The sequence below is a fragment of the Agelaius phoeniceus genome, chromosome 6 (genome assembly GCF_051311805.1).
Source record: "Agelaius phoeniceus isolate bAgePho1 chromosome 6, bAgePho1.hap1, whole genome shotgun sequence".
NCBI classification, from domain to species: Eukaryota; Metazoa; Chordata; class Aves; order Passeriformes; family Icteridae; genus Agelaius; species Agelaius phoeniceus.
The window spans coordinates 10540927-10559434 of NC_135270.1; the positions used below are offsets into that span (position 1 = coordinate 10540927).

General features: G+C 57.6%; 2 protein-coding genes across 5 annotated transcripts in view; one reads left to right on the top strand and one right to left on the bottom strand.

Annotated features, from left to right (window-relative positions):
• IGHMBP2 (immunoglobulin mu DNA binding protein 2) overlaps positions 1 to 7432 on the top strand; it is a 24333-nt gene extending 16901 nt beyond the window's left edge. The window contains exons 11-16 of one of the 2 annotated variants that reach the window (XR_013182687.1): positions 723 to 817; positions 1089 to 1212; positions 3131 to 4090; positions 4461 to 4633; positions 6141 to 7057; positions 7175 to 7432. Coding sequence is in view for 1 of the 2 variants with exons in the window: in XM_054635684.2 (XP_054491659.2) it covers positions 723 to 817; positions 1089 to 1212; positions 3131 to 4090; positions 4461 to 4633; positions 6141 to 6338 (1550 nt within the window). In the remaining variant the exon portion in view is untranslated. Of the gene's footprint in view, positions 1 to 722; positions 818 to 1088; positions 1213 to 3130; positions 4091 to 4460; positions 4634 to 6140 lie in introns of both variants that reach the window. The other variant, XM_054635684.2, reaches the window with a different exon arrangement.
• A 1135-nt stretch (positions 7433 to 8567) lies between these two features.
• SYT12 (synaptotagmin 12) lies at positions 8568 to 17829 on the bottom strand. Of its 3 annotated transcripts, XM_077179700.1 has the most exons (8): positions 17461 to 17829; positions 14921 to 14984; positions 13451 to 13644; positions 12742 to 13134; positions 10333 to 10548; positions 10140 to 10260; positions 9838 to 9971; positions 8568 to 9237 (listed from the first exon to the last, which is right to left on the bottom strand). In XM_077179700.1, the coding sequence occupies exons 2-8, from the start codon at positions 14955 to 14957 to the stop codon at positions 9064 to 9066; spliced, it is 1269 nt and encodes a 422-aa protein (XP_077035815.1). In that variant the 5' UTR covers positions 14958 to 14984; positions 17461 to 17829; the 3' UTR covers positions 8568 to 9063. The 3 variants fall into 3 exon arrangements, with proteins under 3 accessions (XP_077035815.1, XP_077035813.1, XP_077035814.1); XM_077179698.1 differs by lacking the exons at positions 14921 to 14984; positions 17461 to 17829 and adding an exon at positions 14651 to 14857 and having other exon boundaries at positions 13451 to 13668; XM_077179699.1 differs by lacking the exons at positions 14921 to 14984; positions 17461 to 17829 and adding an exon at positions 14651 to 14856.
• Positions 17830 to 18508: the final 679 nt, after the last annotated feature.

Genomic DNA, 18508 nt, shown 5'->3' on the forward strand with positions numbered 1-18508 from the left:
TTTCTCTGTGCTGAGGGCTGGGACAGGGTGGAGAATCCCTGTGGAGGTGCTTTACACCAAGGAAGGGCAAATAGCAGCAGGCAGAGCACAGACCTGTTTTGGGAAGGCCATGGATAAAGCTCAGAATTACCTCCCAGTCTTCTGCTCATTCCATGAAATCCTGTCTGGTTCTTCTGCATGGATTTTCCTAGGACACCCGAGTTCTGTTGCTTTTCAGCTGAAAAAGTGGGTTTCATTACAGAGCTTGAGTGCAAAGTCAGGCTGGAAAACACAAGGGCAGTTTTTACCAGTTTAAATATCTTTTACCTTCTCTTTGACCCCCACCATCATTTGAGTGCCTCATTTTTCCATGCACCATTCCTAGAGCCCTGCTGAACACAACAGGCTCTTGTTCCCTCATGGAGAGCCAAAAAGCCTGGTCTGAGAGAACTCAGGGATTTGGAGCAGAGGATTAGAAGCACATCTCCCCAAATTTGGGAGGCAGCCTTTTGGCACAGCTCACTGCAGAGTCTTGATGTTTATTGCTGTGTTTTGCTGCAAAGCAGAAGCCCAGCCAATGAACCATGAAATAATTCATACAGGATTTAATTTTTCCCCTTAGATCCCTCTGAACCAGGCACCATTTTGGATAACCATTTCATGGCAGCCTTTCCTGCTATTTTGGGGGAGGTGGGCACATTGCTCTGGCCTCTGTCCCCTGTCACACTCTGTCCCTGTCCCAGGGGAGGTCCAGCTGGTGGGGATGCACGTCCAGGCCTTGGTGGACGCTGGTGTGAAGGCCAAGGACATCGCTGTGGTGGCCCCCTACAACCTCCAGGTGAGCTGTCCCTGTCCTGGCATCCCCCCTGTCTCTGCACACAGAGCACCACAAGACCCCAGAGAGCTGCAGAGCCAAATGTAACCAGCATTTGGGACCAGCTCCTGCACCTTTGAGCAGCTTGGGGCCATGGAGGGAAGAGCTGTTAGTGAGGTGTTCCACTCCCAGCCCTCAGGAGGTTTGGGAGGGAGGGATTCCCCCAAAACCCTGCCACTTGAATCCTTTTCACCCATGTATTTCCTTTAAAAGCTGCCCTTGGCCTGTTTCTCAGGTGGATATGCTCAGACAGCACCTTTGCCACAGCCACCCCGAGCTGGAAATTAAATCAGTGGATGGTTTCCAGGGCAGGGAGAAGGAGGCAGTGATCCTGTCCTTTGTCAGATCCAACAAGAAAGGTAAGACTAAGACCTGCCTGCTGGAGCATTGCTCCCCTGGGAATGGGAAGGAAGTCATGTAGCCAGGTGCTGTGGTTTAATTGTAGTGCTCTAACACTTGGCTCTGGATGGATTTACTGGCAAACCCTCCCTTTTCAGGCTTTTTTGTTTAATTAATGAATATATGTGCTGTCAGGGCTGCAGAGGAGGCTCCTGTGCTACAGCAGGCCCAGGACTGCTCAGTTTGAAGGTTCCCTGACCCCCTGAGGCCTCAGAAATGATGTAAACCAGGGCCCTAAGAATGTCACATCCCATTAGCCCTACATTTAGGGGAGCTGGGGGGGAATTGAGTTTTGAATTGCATTGTGGGTGAGTTCCCTGCAGAAAGTGAGCAGGAGCTGGCATCCCAAGCTGTGCATGGAAAATGCTGCTTTTGGGAGCAAAATCTAGAGCAGAAAATCAAGTTCTCTGCTATCAGCAGCTGCAGTGGAAGTTAATAGCTGGAAAAAAGCTGCTGCCCTGGGGGCACAAGGCTCCCTGTTCAGGGAGCTGAAAGGTTTGATGGAGCTCAGTAGGATTGTTCTGTGATCACCTCTGTTCCATGCTGGGATCAATTCCCTTTCCAAACCCACAGTCCTGTGCTGCTGGAGGTCAAATGCTGAGGGCTGGAAGGGGAAAAAAAGGGGGGAAATATGCATGGAAGGAGGAGGTGCCTCTTTTTCCAAGCCTAGAGGAGGAAAAGCAGCCTTGTGGGGAGAATGGAGGTGGGGACAGCACTAAGAATAGTCCTGATCCAGGAGTGACTCACCCCTGTGCCGGTGGGAGCTGGTGGCCCTGGGAGGGTGAGTGTCCCACAGCCCCTTCTCCTGCACAGGGAGAGGCCAAAGCTCAGGTGTGGGGCAGGAATTGCTTTCCTGGGGGCACAGGGAGGCTTCTTCTTGACCTGTCCCTCTGCAGCCATTCCTGATCCAGCAGGAAACCTTCAGTTAAGAGGAAACTTTTCCCTGTGAGGGAGCTGAGGCCCTGGCACAAGTTGCCCTGAGAAGCTGTGGCTGCCCCATCCCTGGAAATGTCCAAGGCCAGGTTGGACAGGGCTTGGAATTCTGGGATAATGGAAGGTATCCCTGGCAGGGGGTGGAGTCTCCCTGGATGGGCCTTAAGGTCCTTCCCAACCCAAACCATTCCAGGATTGAAAGGAGTTGGATTTCCCCCTGCAGCTGGGTTAAACCTCATCAGAGAAACTGGGAATTGTTCCCCGAGCTGCATAGCAGGCAGAGGGGCTCCCCCTCAGCCTGTCCCTGAAAGGCAGCACAGAAGAGGCTGCTGAGGCAGAGCCAGGCTGGGCACTGCTCTGGCAGAGGCATTAATCTCTTCCTGCCTGGCCTGCTCGCTGTTCCCTGGAGCTGGGAGCTCGCAGCCACCCACGCTCCGCTCTCGCTGCCTGATCCTGCCTGAGTCATCCCGGCACCGCCGGCTCTCGTGCTGTCTGTGAGCAGAGCAAAACCTCCCAAGTGGCTGTTCCTACAGACCCCAGGGAATTTGGGAGCAGGGGGGAGCTCTGTAGGACAGGGGGGAGCTCTTTACCTGCAGTCTCTCCTCTGTCGCAAGGTGAGCCTTTTCCACGCTGCTCCATCTTCTGTTTGCTCCCAGCTCCGAGCTGAGCTTGTGTCATGGGCCAGGCAGGGAGATGTTCCCCCTTTCCATGTGCCTTCCATCCTCTTCCCTGCCCCAGGAAGCAGGGAACCTGCAGGGAGCCTGTGCAACACAGGTAGCAAGAGGAACAGCTGTGAGCAGAGCTCCATAAATGCCAAATCTCACCCTCCAGCCAATAAATCCTTGGATCCCTTGGACCAAACCCCTGCTTGGAGGGCATAGGTCCCCCTCTACCTGTCCCCCCCTACCTGTCCCCTCTGGCATCCCTTCCCTCCTGTTTTCCCAGGTGAGGTGGGCTTCCTGGCCGAGGAGCGGCGGATCAACGTGGCGGTGACGCGGGCGCGGCGCCAGGTGGCCGTGGTGTGTGACAGCCACACCGTGGGCAGCCGCCCCTTCCTGCGGCGCCTGCTGGACCACCTGGCCCAGCACGGCCTCGTGCGCTCCGCCTTCGAGTACCTGGATGACCTCGTGCCCCAAAACTACCCCGGGGAGGGCCAGGCCCAGCGCCAGCAGGGCCCCAAAGCACCGGGCCCCAAAGCGCGGCCGGCTCCGGCTGGGAAGATCAAGGCAGCAGCAGGTGGAACAGGGAGCCAGAAACAGGGAGCACAGAGCTCCCCAAGCACTGCCACAGCTGGAAGGGACAGCTCAGGGTCAAAGGAGGGTGGGGACAGGTTCAGGGCCATGCTGGTGGCCTTCCTGGCGAGCAGCGAGGCACAGCTGGATTTCCCAACATCCCTGAATTCCCACGAGCGTATGCTGGTCCATGTGCTGGCAGAGGAGTACGGGCTGCAGCACCTGAGCTCCGGGGAGGGCCGGGACAGGTACATCAGTGTCCGCAAGAGACTCCTCAAGCAGCCCCCGCTGCCCTCTGAGCCCCTTCCCGAGCCACCACTGCCCTCTGAGCCCCTTCCCGAGCCCCCGCTGCCCTCCAAGCCCCTTCCTGAGCCCCCGCTGCCCTCTGAGCCCCTTCCCGAGCCACCACTGCCCTCTGAGTCCCCATTGCCCTCCAAGCCCCTTCCTGAGCCCCCGCTGCCCCCCGAGCCCCTTCCTGAGCCCCAGCATCCCCACGGGAACACCCCTGACCCTGCAGAGCCAGGGGAAAGCAGCAAGAGCTCAGGGAAAGTGGATCTGAAATCCCTGCACCTGGAGAGAGTCCAGAGGGAGAAAGCCAGGCGGGAGGAGGCAGCCAGGAAAGTGCAGGAGCCCAGGAGTGGCAGAAGGAAAAAGGACAAGAGTGAAGCCAAAGGTGGGTGAAGCTTTTTGTAACCAGCACAATTAATGCTCTTTGAATGGATCTTAATCCCGGTGGGTTTGCTCCAGAGTCTGAGATTTGGGCATGGAGCATGTGGCTCTTGGAATGCTGCAGGGAGGTGGGAGCTGACTGCAGCCTCCAGGTTTGGATACCTGGAAACACATTCTGTAAGTGAGAGGAAAAACACTGGAGACCCTTTCCCAGGAGAGTCTCAGGAATCACAGGCTCCCAAGAGTGGGGAGAGGAGCTGAGTGTGGGAGTACCTGCCCCCACTGAAGGATGTAAAGGCAGAGGCTGCCCTGTGGCTGCAGGAGGGTGGGTTTGTTCCCAGGCCCCAATGCAGGTGTGTGCTCACCTTTCCCAGGAAAGCCGGCGATCGGGAGCGCGGCCGGGGAGGATTTCGACGCTCTGATCTCCGCTGCCATGGAAGCTGACAGGACCTGTGGCTTCCCCCGCTGCAAGGCCTCTGTCACCACCCTGGGCCAGCTCTGCCACCACTGCCAGCGGCTCTTCTGCCTCAGCCACCACATCCCTGAGGTAAGGAGGGGGCAGGACGGGCTCAGCCTGGGAATTTTCCCTGTGGAGCTCCCTGGGCAGGAAGGGTTTCCTTGCAGGGAGTTTGAGCAGAGCCCTCCCTGTGAGAGCCTGGGCTGAGCTCAGGTACACAGGGCTGGCAGGTGCTGACACCTGGGCTCTGCTCACCTCTTCCTGAGGGATTTTCTGTTTTCCTCTCATTTTGTGCCCTTCTTTACCATTTTCTGGCACTTCTACTCTGTGTGGATAAAGTGAGGCAGAGAGCAGAAATGGAGAAGCACAAATTTCAGGCTGAAATGAGCCTGGACTCAATTCCCAGGTCCTTGCACATTCCCTCTGCATTCTGAGGGTGATCCCAGCCCTTTGCAGATTGTCTCTGCATCCTGGGGACAGGACAGGCACGGTCCAGTGCTGCCTGGCCAGCAATTCAGAATTCTCTGTGTCCTTGTTCCTTACCCTGTGGAGCCCCCAGGAGCTCAGCAGCCCTATAAATCCTTGGCAAGCTTTTCCTTCTGTCAAGAGCTATCTGTTTCCATGGCAAGGAATAGTTGTATTTATGGTCACTCACATCCAGGGGGATTGAGATTTATTCCCTGCAGAATGGCCTCTCCCTGCTGAATTGTGACAAGGCTCCAACAATTGTAGGGATTCAAATCCATGTCAGCCCTGGGAAGGGCTGTCAGAGCTCTGAGGGAACAGGCTGGGACCTCACTCCATGGAAACATAAATGACTTTGGGATGGGCCAAATAAAGGGATCAGAATTTAGGATCTCACCTGCAAGAGATAATTCCAGTGTTGGACTTGGCTCATTTAAGCAGCAGATTCATGGCTAAAAAAGGTCTCCCATTCCCCAAAAGTCCTTTCCCAGTTCACTGGAAAGGAGATGGAAGGAGCCACTTGAACCATCCCAAAGGATGATTTACCTGCTGTTCAGAGCCCAGGGCCTGGATCTTTATATTTCATTCTGTGTGAGAGGAGCTATAAAAGATGATTTTATAAAACACAGAATAATAAACATTAATTATTAATTATAAACAATAAGTATAAGAATAAATCTATAAAATAAATCTATAAAATAAAGAATAAATCTATAAAAATATAGACTCTAAATATAAAATGAAACCAAGTAAAATTAAAATACATAGAAATAAAATAAATAGTAAACAATTATAATAAATAGTAAGCTATGATAATAATAAACAATAGTAGTACAATGATAATTAAAGAAAAATTATGTAAAACAATATAAGTAAATATATAAATAAAATAAAAACAATAGTAAACAATGATAATAAAATAATGAACTGAAATTATAAAAATATGTAAGCATACAAAGCAATATAACAGCACAATAATATAATAATATATAACGTAATGATAATAATGGCTGCAAATGGTGGGAGATGATTTCAGGGGGATGCAAAGCAGGCCCACAGGGAATTCCAGGCTGGAGGAGGAGTGGCAGCCCCTGGCTCCCAGGTGGGTGATCCGTGCCCGTTGTCTCCGCAGGTGCACGGCTGTGGGGACAAGGCCAAGGCGCAGGCCCGGCAGCGGATCAGCCGGGAGGGGATCCTGTACCCCGGCAGCGGCTCCAAGGACAAATCCCTGGATCCCGCCAGGCGAGCCCACCTCCAGCGCCGCCTGGACCAGAAGCTCAGTGAGCTGACGAGCCAGAGGAAGGGCAAAAAGAAAGACAAGGAGAAATGAGGGACTGAATCCTGCTTTTTTAACCTCAAAGCCACAGCTCGGCCCCCCCAGGGCAAAGCTGCTGTGCTGGGCCTGGGTGGAATAGGGGGCTCCATTCTGGGGGAAAACCTGGAGCTGGGAGCCCTCTCAAGGTGCAGGGCTGAGGCAGGGGAGGGAGAGCTGCTGCATTGTCCTGGTTATGGACACGGTGATGGATGCACTCAGGGGCCAGAGCACGCTGGTAAAACGGGCATTAAACACCCAAAGCTGTCACTGTCACATCGGTCCCTGCGGCAGCACATGATGGATGCCTGGGAACAGGAACGTGGGAGGCATGGAAAACCCTGGGTAACCCTGTGCTCCAGGGAGGATGGCTGAGGAAATGGATGTGTCCCAGCCCAGCAATCCTCTGGCTCTGCTCAGAGCTGGAGGGAGCCAGCCTGTCCACACTGCAGCCATTCCCTCCCCACCTGGGCCAGGGGCTCAGGAGGGAGCTCAGCCCTGCTCCAGGGATGGGAATAGGGATGGGTTTGGGCCTCGAACCCAAACCATGCTGGCACCACGAGGAGCTGCTCCAGCACATGCAAGCATTTCCCTGGAAGAGCCTTCCTGTGCCACTGGGAGGTCTCTCCCTCCTCACTGCTGCCTGTCCCTTCCCAGACCTGTCCTGCCCTTCCCACAGTGCTCCTTGGAGGCTGATTCCCACTGGGAAAGCCCATAGTGACAGCATAGTACAGCAGGTGAGCCTTGCAAATGGGAGGGAGACTTGTGTCCATCCTGGACCTTTTCCTAATCCTTCACACAGGGTCCATCCATCCCACCCCCAAAATAGCTCCAGCAGCAGTTTTTGTCCCCAGGGTGAAGGAGAAAGTGCAGAGCTGCCTCCATATAGGAGTATCTGGAGAGGAGCACTATAAAAATGCCTAAACCCACACATTCCCCATCCTTTTGGGGCTAAACATCACAGATTCCAGCACCTGTGGAAGTCACTTACCTCATCCCAAGTAAAGCTCAGCAGTTGGTAAGAGCTGCCAGACAGCCAAGGGTTTCTGTGTCCATCTCTTCCCAAATACTTGGCTGGGATAGCTAATAAGTAAAATTTCCCCCAAACCTCGTGGGCTGTGAGTACTGGCTGTGAACATCTTCCCACAAAAACTTCCTTCAGAAAACTGTATCCTTCAAACCCCTGCACCCTTGGCTCGTGCCTCGGTGCTGTGCATCACCCGTGGAGGGGGTGGCACTGGCTCCCCTGGCAGCGGGTGGGACAGGGAGAGGTGGGGAGGAGGAAGTGTGGGAGAAGGGAATCTGGACACCAGTGAGTGGAGATGGGCAGGAGGAGGAGCCAGAGCAGAGGGGGATGGTGCAACAGGGACATCACAGCCATGTCCCAAAGGGAAGGTCAGGCAGCACAGATGGGAAGGGAAAAGTGCCACCAGCTCAGGGGATAATTCACCTTGGAGTTACTTTTTAATCAGGGAAAAACAGATAAATGGCTCATTCACAGCTTTTTCCCTGCTGAAATCATCCAAGCAGCCACATCCCAGTCCCTGCTCATCCAGTGGTGCAAATTCCATGCCACAGGGTCCCAGACACCCCCAGATTTCCCAGCCTGGCTTCCCACCAGCATCCTGCAGGCAGGGAAAAGCCAAGGCTCCAGGCAAGGAGGGATGTGGCCCCAGCGCATCCTCTGCTCTCCAGCCTGTGCCAGGAGGGGCCCCATCACCCTCCACAAACCAGAGTGGGAATTAGCTCCCCAAAAATCCCAAACCTGGCTCGGGCCAGAGCCCACCAGCAGACATGATCCACATAGGCTTCCTTCTGAAACAGGAGTTGGGCTTAAAAATTATAAAATTAGGGACCTTTCCCACCTGCCTTGGATCACAAGGCAAAGATGTTCCTCTCTCTGCCCAAATCTTGGATAAAATGAATTATCGGTTAAGTCACAGCCCAAGTCCAGGATTAGAGGCTGGAAAAAACAATCCCCAGTTGTGAGAGTTGTGTTAAGGAGCAGGAATTTGGAGTGCTGTCCTGAGCACTCTGAGGGCGAGTTTGGGTTGGAAAAGTGGCTGGGGTGAGAAAAGCTGCCCCTGATCCTACTGGACCTTTAGGGGATGATTCCCAGTGTGGATCTGACCTCAAACCCAAGAGGCTGGAAACCAAGTGGTTGGAAACCAATCCCTGCCTGTGCAGCCAGTGGAGATGGGCAGGGATTTACTGTGTGGGGGAACAGATGGGAGGAGAAGCCGTATGTAACAATGGATTTTCTGCTGTTATTGCTCCCTTTTTCCATTCTTACCGGAAACATTCCAACCCTGGCACAGCGCACCAAAGTCACTACAAAAGATCCCCTCAGGATCACCACCCACGCCAGGCTGGCTTTTGTCACCCCCCCTCACGATTCCCACCCGAGAACCACTGTCCAAAAGAATCCTGCCCAAGAGCCACCTTCCAAAGGAATCCCCCCCTCTCCCTCGCTCAGAGTCCCCATTTGAGGATTCCGCGGATTTCGAGGCCGTTGGGAGCACACAGAACGCTCGGGAGCCGCGGTTTGGGGAGGTTCCTGCTGGTTTTGGTCCATTTGGCTCCTGCCTGGCAGCCCTGGCCCGGCGCATGCGGGGGTGACCCGGAATGTGCCCACGGAGCCGCTCTCTCCGTGCTCCAGCTGTTTGGGGCCCCTCAGCAGCTCGGCCTTGCAGGCGCCACCAAGTCCCTGCTCCGGGCCCGCTGTCCCCAGGATTTGGGGATTCTAATTCCTGCGGAGCGGGTGCCACATGGAGACGGGCTTGCGGAGCGTGGCCAGCATCTGGTTCCAGTGCGTGGTGCCCATGCCGCTGGCCGCCGGCCCAATCAGCACGTGGCCCGTGTTGTCACCGCGCCCGTCCTCGCCGCTCTCGGCCACCGTCACGCGCAGGGACAGCTCCTGGCGGGCACGGGGCTGTCACCACACACACACACACACACACGGCCAGACGCGTGTCCCTGTGCCCTCGGCACGGGGACACGCACCCACCAGACCAGCACATCCGTGTGCCACCCCCCAGCCTGCCACAGCCCATGTACACACGGCCCTCTGTGCCCACACCCTGTTCAAGCCCCCCCTGTCCTTGAAGGCCCCCCAAATCCCTAAATACCCACCCTCATATCCCCCCCACATTTACACATCCCCTCTTTTTACCCTACATCCCCTAAACCCATCTTTGCCCCTGTCCACATAGCAAACAGGGTGCACCCTGCTATATCCAAACCTACACATCTGTATCCTCCCCAAGAGTTCCCCACACTCATCCCCCCTCCAGCAGCCATTTCCACACATCCACACCTCTCCAAGCAGCCCCCACACATCCGTATCCCCACAACAGCTCCCACACATCCACCCCAAACCAGACCCACACACACCCACAATGCCCAAAATCACACCCCAGAACCCCACATCCCCAGGAGCTCCCAAGGGGTGGGTTTGGGGAGCCTGCGGAGCACTGGGATGTGCCCCCCTCCCCAGCTCCCTCATGCTGGGCCAGACCTGGAGCACGATGGCGGGCACGGAGAAGATCATGGCCTCGTTGAACACGGGGTTGGTGTCTCCCCTCTTCACTGCTGTCTTCTTCTTGCTGATCTTCCTCCCGTCCTGCAGCAGGTACACCTTGACGAAGGGATCTGCTCGGATGGCAGGAGAGGGATCAGTCCCACGTGTCCCCAGCCACGTGGGGAAAGCAGGGGGACCTTTCTGGTGGCCCTTCCCAGCGGGTCTGTCCTCACAGGGAGCCCCTCCCGTGCAGCAAATGGGATAAATCAGGACAAACCCCACCTTGGAGCCCCCCTCACCTGCGGTCACCTTCCCATTGCTCCACACCAGGTTCTTGGCTTTGACCACCACCACCGTGAGCCGCTCGGCCGTGGGCAGGTAGCTCAGGGAGAGCAGGATCTCCCCCACCGTGTCCACCGCCTGAGGGACACCACAGTCAGGACACAACCACGTCCCAAACCCCAGCTGGGGCACGGGACACTGCTGCCTCACCTTGTTGGTGTCCTGCAGGTAGAGCCAGGCGTTGAAGGGGCGCGTGGCCAGCTCCAGGTCGGAGAGCTTGAGCTCGGCCACGCCAGTGCTGACGCTGCGCTCGTCCTCGTCCACGCCGAAGACGGAGAAGCGCAGGCTGTTCTCCTCCAGCGCCGCCGGGTCCAGCGGCACCGAGAAGCGCTCGTCAAAGGCCACCGAGTAGGAGCTCCTCTGGATCTGCCGTGGGAAGCGGGGGTAGCCCTGGCACGCCTGGGGCTGGGGGCTGCAGCCCTGCTCTGCCCCAGCTCGTGGGGATTGCAGGGAGGGCGTCCCCAGGGCACGCCCCATCCACTCGGGAGGATTTATTCCCGACTGTACTGCAGCAACTGCTCGGCCACTGGGGTGAAAACAGGGCTGTGACCTGCCCTAGTGACTGTTAATTATTTTAATTAGAGAATCAGCGTTGGCCCAGTGCTCTGATAGATACCAACCCCTTGGGAGTGCGGATGCACATCCAGCTTGGCCATATCAGGTGACAGGATTTATAGCTACAAGGTGTAACCCCCAGCCCTTCTCCAAGCAGAACCAACTCCTGAATGTGCCCAGTGGGAATGGAGCTGTGTCCCTGTGTCAGGTCATTCCCTGGGAGCAGAGGCAGCAGCAGCTCCCATGGCTCATCCTGCTGAGGGGAAATGCTCTGAAGTCATGGATTTAGGAATTTTTTTTCCCCTACTCCAGCCCTGTTTCAGCACCCAAGATGTCACAGGCAAACCAGGGGCTTGTCCCATGGGATGGAAAGCTGCAGCCTTGGATAGCATGGAGCAAAGTGGAACCACCAGCTCCTCAAAGCCACCCAAATCTGGTTGAAGTAGGGACCTCTCTGTGCGGCTGTGTGACCCCAAAAACCCTGCAGCAGAGGGCTCATCTCCTCCAAGGACTCTCTCCTGTCTCAGTCTGCTCCTAACCCTGCTCCATCCCTGGCATAAAGGACACAAAGGCAGCACCTGCCATCCCTGCCTTCTTGGTCCATGCTCTCCCACTGGATACCACCAACCTCCAGAGCTCCTGGGGAATGAAGTTCCTCTGTGTGAAGAGCAGATTTTAAAGCCCTACAGATTTTACAGACTGTCTGTCTGCAGCCCACGCTGTATTTTGGGAGCTCTGGATCAAGTACAACAAAACAGGAGCTGCTATTTAAAAACCCTCCAGAAGCACTGGGAAAAAAAAGCGGCTGGGCCTTTATCCATGGCCTTGGGGCAGCTGAGGAGGTAAATTGTGCTGGTGAATTATAAATAATGACACTAAATAATAAATATCTCCAGAGCATAAATAAAGAGCCAGAGACTTGGATGGTAAAATGGTCTAAAAGAGCACTGTGGAAATATTTTGGAGGCAGCAGATGGATTATGGGGATGGACCGGCACCTCCACCCCAGTGGAGAGGTGCCTTAATGGGGAACAAATGCCCACTTTTTGCTGGAATATCCTGATTAAATCAAACTGACTCTGCAATAGAGGAGCTGCAAGAAGAAAACTGAGGCTCCTGCTTTCCTGCTTTTGAGGCACTTAAAAAGGGACGTTTTCCACTAGAGGCAACCCTGGTTGTGGCTGTCAGTGCTGCCACACGGATTTTCTACTGCCACGTCCTTTGTGGGGAGGGAAAAGCACTGGGGCTGCCCTGGGAAGGAGAGGGACTGTGGGGACTCAGGGGACTGTGGGGCCATGGCAAGACACCGGCAGCACCTGCCCAAACTGCCACTGCCCCCCACATCCCACCCCAGGCCCCTTCCTCCATGTGCCACAGCGTCCTTTCCCCAGCAGGGACAGCCAAGCAGGAAAACCTGCCACCAGCCACACCTGGAGATGACAAAGTCAGCCCAAATCCCAGCCAAGAGGGGAGACAATCCTGCCTCTGCAAACCCACCTGGGACATCCCTCAAAATCCTGTGCCAATCCAGAGCTCTCTGCTCCCAAATCCCATCAGTGCTGTGGGGAGCTGAGACCCACCCCAAAATCCCATGTCAACCACATCCAGCCTGGAATTCCATGCTCCCAAACCCCACTACTGCCCTGGGGTGCTGATATCCCCCAAATCCTGTGCCAAACCATTCCTGATCCTGGCGTGCCTACAGCTCCCTGCTCCCAAACCCCACCATTTCCTTGGGGAGCTGATATTCCCTAAATCCTGTGCCAAACCATTCCTGATCCTGGCGTGCCTACAGCTCCCTGCTCCCAAACCCCACCATTTCCTTGGGGAGCTGATATCCCCCAAATCCTGTGCCAAACCATTCCTGATCCTGGTGTGCCTGACGCTCCCTGCTCCCAAACCCCACCATTTCCTTGGGGAATGGGGCCCGGGGACGCTGCCACCCAAAGCCCCGGGGTGACCCAGGTGTGCCCAGAGGGCTCTGGCGGGGAAGGAGGGGCTCACCCGGGAGATGCCGACGATCTGCTCGGCCGGCAGGAGGCTGATCCGCATGAAGCACGACTCGAAGCGCGCGTCCTCCTTCTCCAGCAGGTCCTTGCCCTGCAGCAGCGTGACGTGCAGGGCGGCCGCCCTCGCGTCGTACTCCATGCACACCTCCACCTGCCCCACGGTGAAATCCTGCCCGAAGTTGTTCCCGATGGACGAGATGGAGTTGAGGGAGTCGGCCGAGATGGATTTCCGCAGGGGGCCGTAGTGGGCCAGGCCCAGGTCTCTGCCCATCAGCTCCAGGCTGCCCAGCTCCTGGATGCTCTCCAAGGTGTCCTCTGCCCTCAGGCTGCTCTTGCGGGATGAAGAGCTCCGGCCCGGAGCCCGCTGCGAACCCGGGGCCAGCCCTCGCTGCCAGGGAAAGGAGAGCAAGCGCTGCCATCCATCCCCATCCATCCCATCCCAATCCCATCCCTCCGTGCCGAGCCGGACAGCTGGGCTTCTCCGGCGCCTCCTTGGACGCATCCCGGCCCCTGCCTGGCCTCAAGCTGCCGCGGCAGCGAGCCCGGAGCTTCCCGCAGCTCCCGGCTCCAGCCATCCCCCCAAAAGCTCCAGCAGCACCAGGTTGCTGCCTGTGGCCGTTCCACCCCGCGAGGGGATCCAGGAGATGTTCCCACCCCTCCAGCATCCCGCAAAGGGAAGGAGACAGAGGCAGCTTCCCCCTTACCTTGTTCCTGATGTCCGGGCACGCCGCTCCGTACTTCTGCTCCAGGTACCGGTAGTCATAGTTGGGGAACGGGGAAGGGGCCGGGTAGCTCCCGGAGCGCCACAGTTTCCACAGGTTGATGGCCGCGATTCCCAGCAGCGCCAAGGCGCCGGCGGCGTAGAGCCCGATCTCCCAGCGCGGCGGGCTGGAGGCCACTGCGGGGGACAGGGGGACAGGGGCTGGTCACAGCCCCGCAAGGAGCTTCAGCCTCGGCTGCTCCCGCGCCGGCATCTCGGCTCCGAGCTCCGGGCCCAGGAGCGGATACACCGCAGCTCCCACCCGGGTGGCTGCAGACGGGTCGGGCAGAGGCTCTGCCAGCCAGAAATGCCAGCCCTGGCTCGGCTTTCCCGGGAGATGAAGTTCTCCTGTGTCCCCGCTTCCCAGCGAGTGGCCGTGTCACTCCCCAGGAGCCGGGGGTCCCTTTGCTCTGTCCCACCGGCAGATGTGCCCAGCGCACATCTGCATCGCCCTCGGCCCAGGAAAAGCCGGGAGAAGGGAAAAGCCAAAGGGAAAAGCTGCTGGAAACAGGCAGAGCCCCGCGGGGAGGGAGCGGCAGGCTGGGCTGCGAGCGGTTCCTGCTGCATTGCACCAGCCTCCATCGCCGCCGCCGCGCCGAACCGGCACCGAGCGCCCCGTGCGACACGGGAGAGACAGGCGGCAACGGGAGAGAGACGGGGAAACGGGAGGGAGACGGGGAAACGGGAGGGAGACGGGGAAACGGGAGGAGGATTCCTCATCCCGGAGCGCTGCCGCGGAGCCCTCCGGCAGCACCGCGCCGCAGCGCTCCCTCCTTCGGAGCCGGAAAAAGCCCGAAGCCAGGCTGAGCTCCCACATCGCATCCGAGCGCAGGGACAACCTGCTGCTCCCCCCAGCCCTCCTCCAGCAGGAACAGCAGAAGGAGCTGAGCATTCCCAGCCAAAGCGAATTGGATCCCGGGAGAAGCCCACAGGGAGCTCCGAGGTTAAACATTGGGATGGGACCCGGCTCCTGCTTCATCCAAAGCCCTAAAGGGCTCTGCTCTACCCCTGCATCCCGGCCAAGGATGCTGTGGGAAGCAGTCGGAGGTTTCCCGTGCCAGAGCTCCCAGGCTCCTGCTATGGTGGCAGGGCAAAATTGGGAACGAAAATAAAAATAGCAGAATAATCTCGTGCTGGCTCCTACCTCTGAGGAACTCCGTGTGCAAATCCCAGCTGAACTGACTGGAACCTGCTTCCCCCTCATCCCTGCCCATTTCTGAGGGCTGAGCGCTCAGGTTGGAAAACTTGGAGATTTTTAAGGGTTTTACTCTGCCTTAGGAAACAAAACCCAGCGGGCACGTGGAGCAGAGGGTTCTCCCCATGGAAAGCAGTGAGGACCAGCCCCAAAACAACCTCGGTGTGAGTGCCAGCAGCTCTGCCCCAAACCCTTCCCGGCTCCCTGGGGAGGACTCACCACTGAAGCGGGATCTGCTCACGTGCCCGGTGTCCATGGCAAACGCTCCCTGCGAGGGGACAGCCTGGAATGCGCGAGACACAGCACACAGCGTTAGGGCGAAGGGGGAGAACTCAAAAACCCGAATGCCTTGTGGTTTTCCAGCAGGGACGCTCCATCACTTCTCCCCCTCCATCGCTCCCGGCCCTGGAGCCTCTCAGGCAGCGGCAGGAGCTGCAGGAGGGACGGGAACCCTCGGGAAGGGGCAGAGCCGCTGGATTTACCACGGGAGCCTTTAAACAAGCAACATTCCCAAGCTCTCTGTGCGCGGCATCCCCCCTCCAGGAGCCCTCAAAGTCCTTTGCTGCTTTTCCAGCTGAAACCTTCCTCTGCCTCCTGCAGTTTCCCAGCCTCTCCCAAGGCTTTGCCCTGGGCCCAGCTGAGGAGGGCAGCCCCATTCCCCCATTCTGGGGTCACTGCAGGGCCTAGGGGATGTTGTTCCCCAGGAACCAGCTCCTGCAATGGGAAAGCTCTGTCACCTTCCCCCCCAGAAAGGGTTTTTCCCAGTCAGGTCAAGAGGAAGCTGCTCTCTCAGGCAGATCCCAGCACAGGCACCAGGGATGCTGAGGGGGATTCACCCGAGCCAGCTGCTCCTGCTATGAAAAGGGGGCTTTGGGATCCCTGTTCCCTGTTATGTGTGCCAGGGAATCACAGACCATGGAGAGCTGGTGGGATCCCCCAGGACCCCATGGGGACACAACCTCAGCACTGCACCTAAACCCCCCCACACCTCCCTCAGAGCCCCCCAGCCCTTCTCCAGAATTCCCAAAGCCCACTCAGGGAGCTGGCCTGGCCTCAGATTCTGCAATATTTGGGCCCCACCTTCCACCCCTTGGGTGCTCTCAGGCACCGGGTGGGGGGTGATCAACTCCCCCCAAAACCATCCAGGCTTGGATTTTAACAGGCAAAAGTGGGAATTTCACAGCATGGATATCAGCTGTGCTGGCCTGGCCCCCTCTGCAGGGCACAGGACCCATCCCTGGGATAGCAGGAGGAAGGGGAGCCCTGACTGTGACCTGAAGTGACAGCAATGCTGGGATGGGGCTGGGAGGTGCTGAGATCCTGCCCACCTCTTCCCTCTGGCACAAACCTCCCTGTGCAATGGACAAACCAGTCCTGCCCTGGCTGGGAACATGCTGAGCTCATGTCATGGGCTGAGCTCAGCTCAAGGCCCACTTTGCTGTTTAGAGCTGAAAATTGACATTTTAACAAAGCAATGTGATGGAGATTTACCCTAAACTGCCTCTTTTTATGCCCTGAAAAGCTCCTGTGCCCAAGCAAGGTGCTCTGATCCTCTCCCTGCTTCCCAATTATTTTTAATATGAGAACAGCAAAGTTTTCAGGACTGACTTTCCCTGCAGGAGGACAAACATCCCCTTTAAACCCCCTCCATCTCTTCCCAATCTCCTCTGGAAATTAGAAGGAATTTGTAATTTTTCTTTCCTTTCAGAGCTTCTCTCCCCAAAACCTCCCTCTCTAATGAGCTCTAAGCAGCAAGTTAAGCAGATTTCCAAGGCATCACCTGGAAAGAGACTGCAGTGCTCAGCACTGGGATGAAACCCAGAGGTATTTTCCTATTAGGAAAACAGCATCAATCTCTCCTGAGCGAGGAAACGGGGGTGGAGGTGCTCAGGGAAGGATTTATGGCTTTTTTTTGTTAACTGAGCTCTTCCCTGGAGCGTTGCACCGAGCTGCTCTGACACCCTCCTGACCTGCTGCTCAAATCCCTGGGAAATCAAGCCAGAGGCATTGGGAAGGGAAGAGGCACTGCTCTCCTGCTGCTGGCAGCACAGGGATTGATGGGTTTTTCACCCCCAGACCTGAAGATCAAGCTGCAAAGCCCCAGTTTGGGGTGCAGGGCCCCGGTTTGGGGTGCAGAGCCCCAGCTTTGGGGTGCAGAGCCCTCTCCATCCATCCCAACACCCCAATGCCAGGGCAGTTTCATTTTCCTTGGGAGCTGCTGCAGAGCTCAGGTCCCTTTTCCTGCTCAGAGGGACAATAAAACAGCTCCACGAGGGAGAGAAAAACAGCACCAAAGCCACCTGTCCCCCCAGAAAAGGGGGTCCTCCAGCCTTCACGGGGTTGTCACCTCGCTGCTGCCAAGGCCACAGGTACAGAAATCCCAACTGCTGTTCCCAAAGCACCTGGACCAGCCTGGCTACGGCCCCCCGAGCACGCTGCAGTCCCCAGACATCCCAGGCCGGGTTCCAGCGATGTCCCTGCCCATCCTGGCTGCCTGTCCTGCCCCAGGCAGCCGAGGCCGGTGCGCTGAGCCCGGGCTGAGCCCAGCTCCGCGGTGCTGCCGGTCCCGCAGCGCTGCTCTGCCAGCCCTGCCCGGCCTCCAGCCGCAGGGCACACAAGCGGCACGGATGGAGTTTGCTCCTGGCACCAATGAAGACGCATCCCAAACTTGCCAAAACAGAAGGATTTGGGCTCTGCTCTCACCCATCGCCCCCCCCCAGGGGTCGCATCCCACCCCAACCGGGGCCCCCGCGCTTTACCTGGACAGGTACAAATCCTCAGGGATCTGCGGGGCGGCCCCGGCATCCGCCGAGCGGTGTCCGCTCCCTCGGGCCGGGGGGGACCCTGCGACCCCCGGGGCCCGCCCGGCCGCCGCTGGGCACCGGGCAGAGCCCCCCGCACCGCCCGGGGGTCCCCAGCTCAGCCCCGGGATCCACGGGTCTCCCCAAGCCCGGGATGCTCCCCGGTCCCCCGTGGGTCCAGAGGCCAGCCCCGCGATCCGGGGTGGATCGGGATGGATCCGGGGTGGATCGGGATGGATCCGGGATGCTCCCGGCGGTGCGGGACCGGGAGCGGCTCCGCTCCCTCGCCCAGCCCAGCCCGGGGCGGAGCCGCCGCTCATCCGTGCCATGAGCTGGGCGGTCTCTGCGCTCCCAGACCCTCCCCGGGGCTTGGCTCAGCCCAGCCCGAACCCCCCGGCAGAGCATGGGGACCCCCGGGGGGCTCTCACTCTGGTTTGCTTGCCAGGCTCCCAGCTTTCCTGAGGAAGTTGCCATAAAACAAACAAACAAACAAACAAAACTAAAAAATTCACCCCAAACCCCTGCAAATGCACCCTAAATCCCAGCCAGGAGTGAGGAGGGACAATGCCAGATTCCTCATCCCACACCAGAGACCCTCTGCTGTGTGCTTGGCCATACCAGGCTTCCCTAAATCCCCAAATCCCCCTTCCCAGGGACTCCCTGGTCCATCCCACTGCCTCTCTGCATCTCCAGCTGCTCCTCCCTATGGACCCTGATGAGTTTTTCTCTCCATGGGGTCCCATGTCCCCTCTCCATGTGTTTCAAGGGCTGCAGAGCCCCTTGGGGTCTCTGGATCTCCACCCCAAAGCCGAATCCTTGGGGTCTCCCTCATCCCAAGCAGCTCTAGCTGTGTGTCCCTCCTGCCATGGGGACACCTGGGGCTGTCCAGCAAGGACTTGGCTTTGGATCTTCCTAAGAAAAACCATCAGATCCCTCTCCCTCTGCAGCAGAAAGTGGAACTTTCTGGGATCTGGTCCCAAAAGCCCCTCAGTGTGCCCACCACACC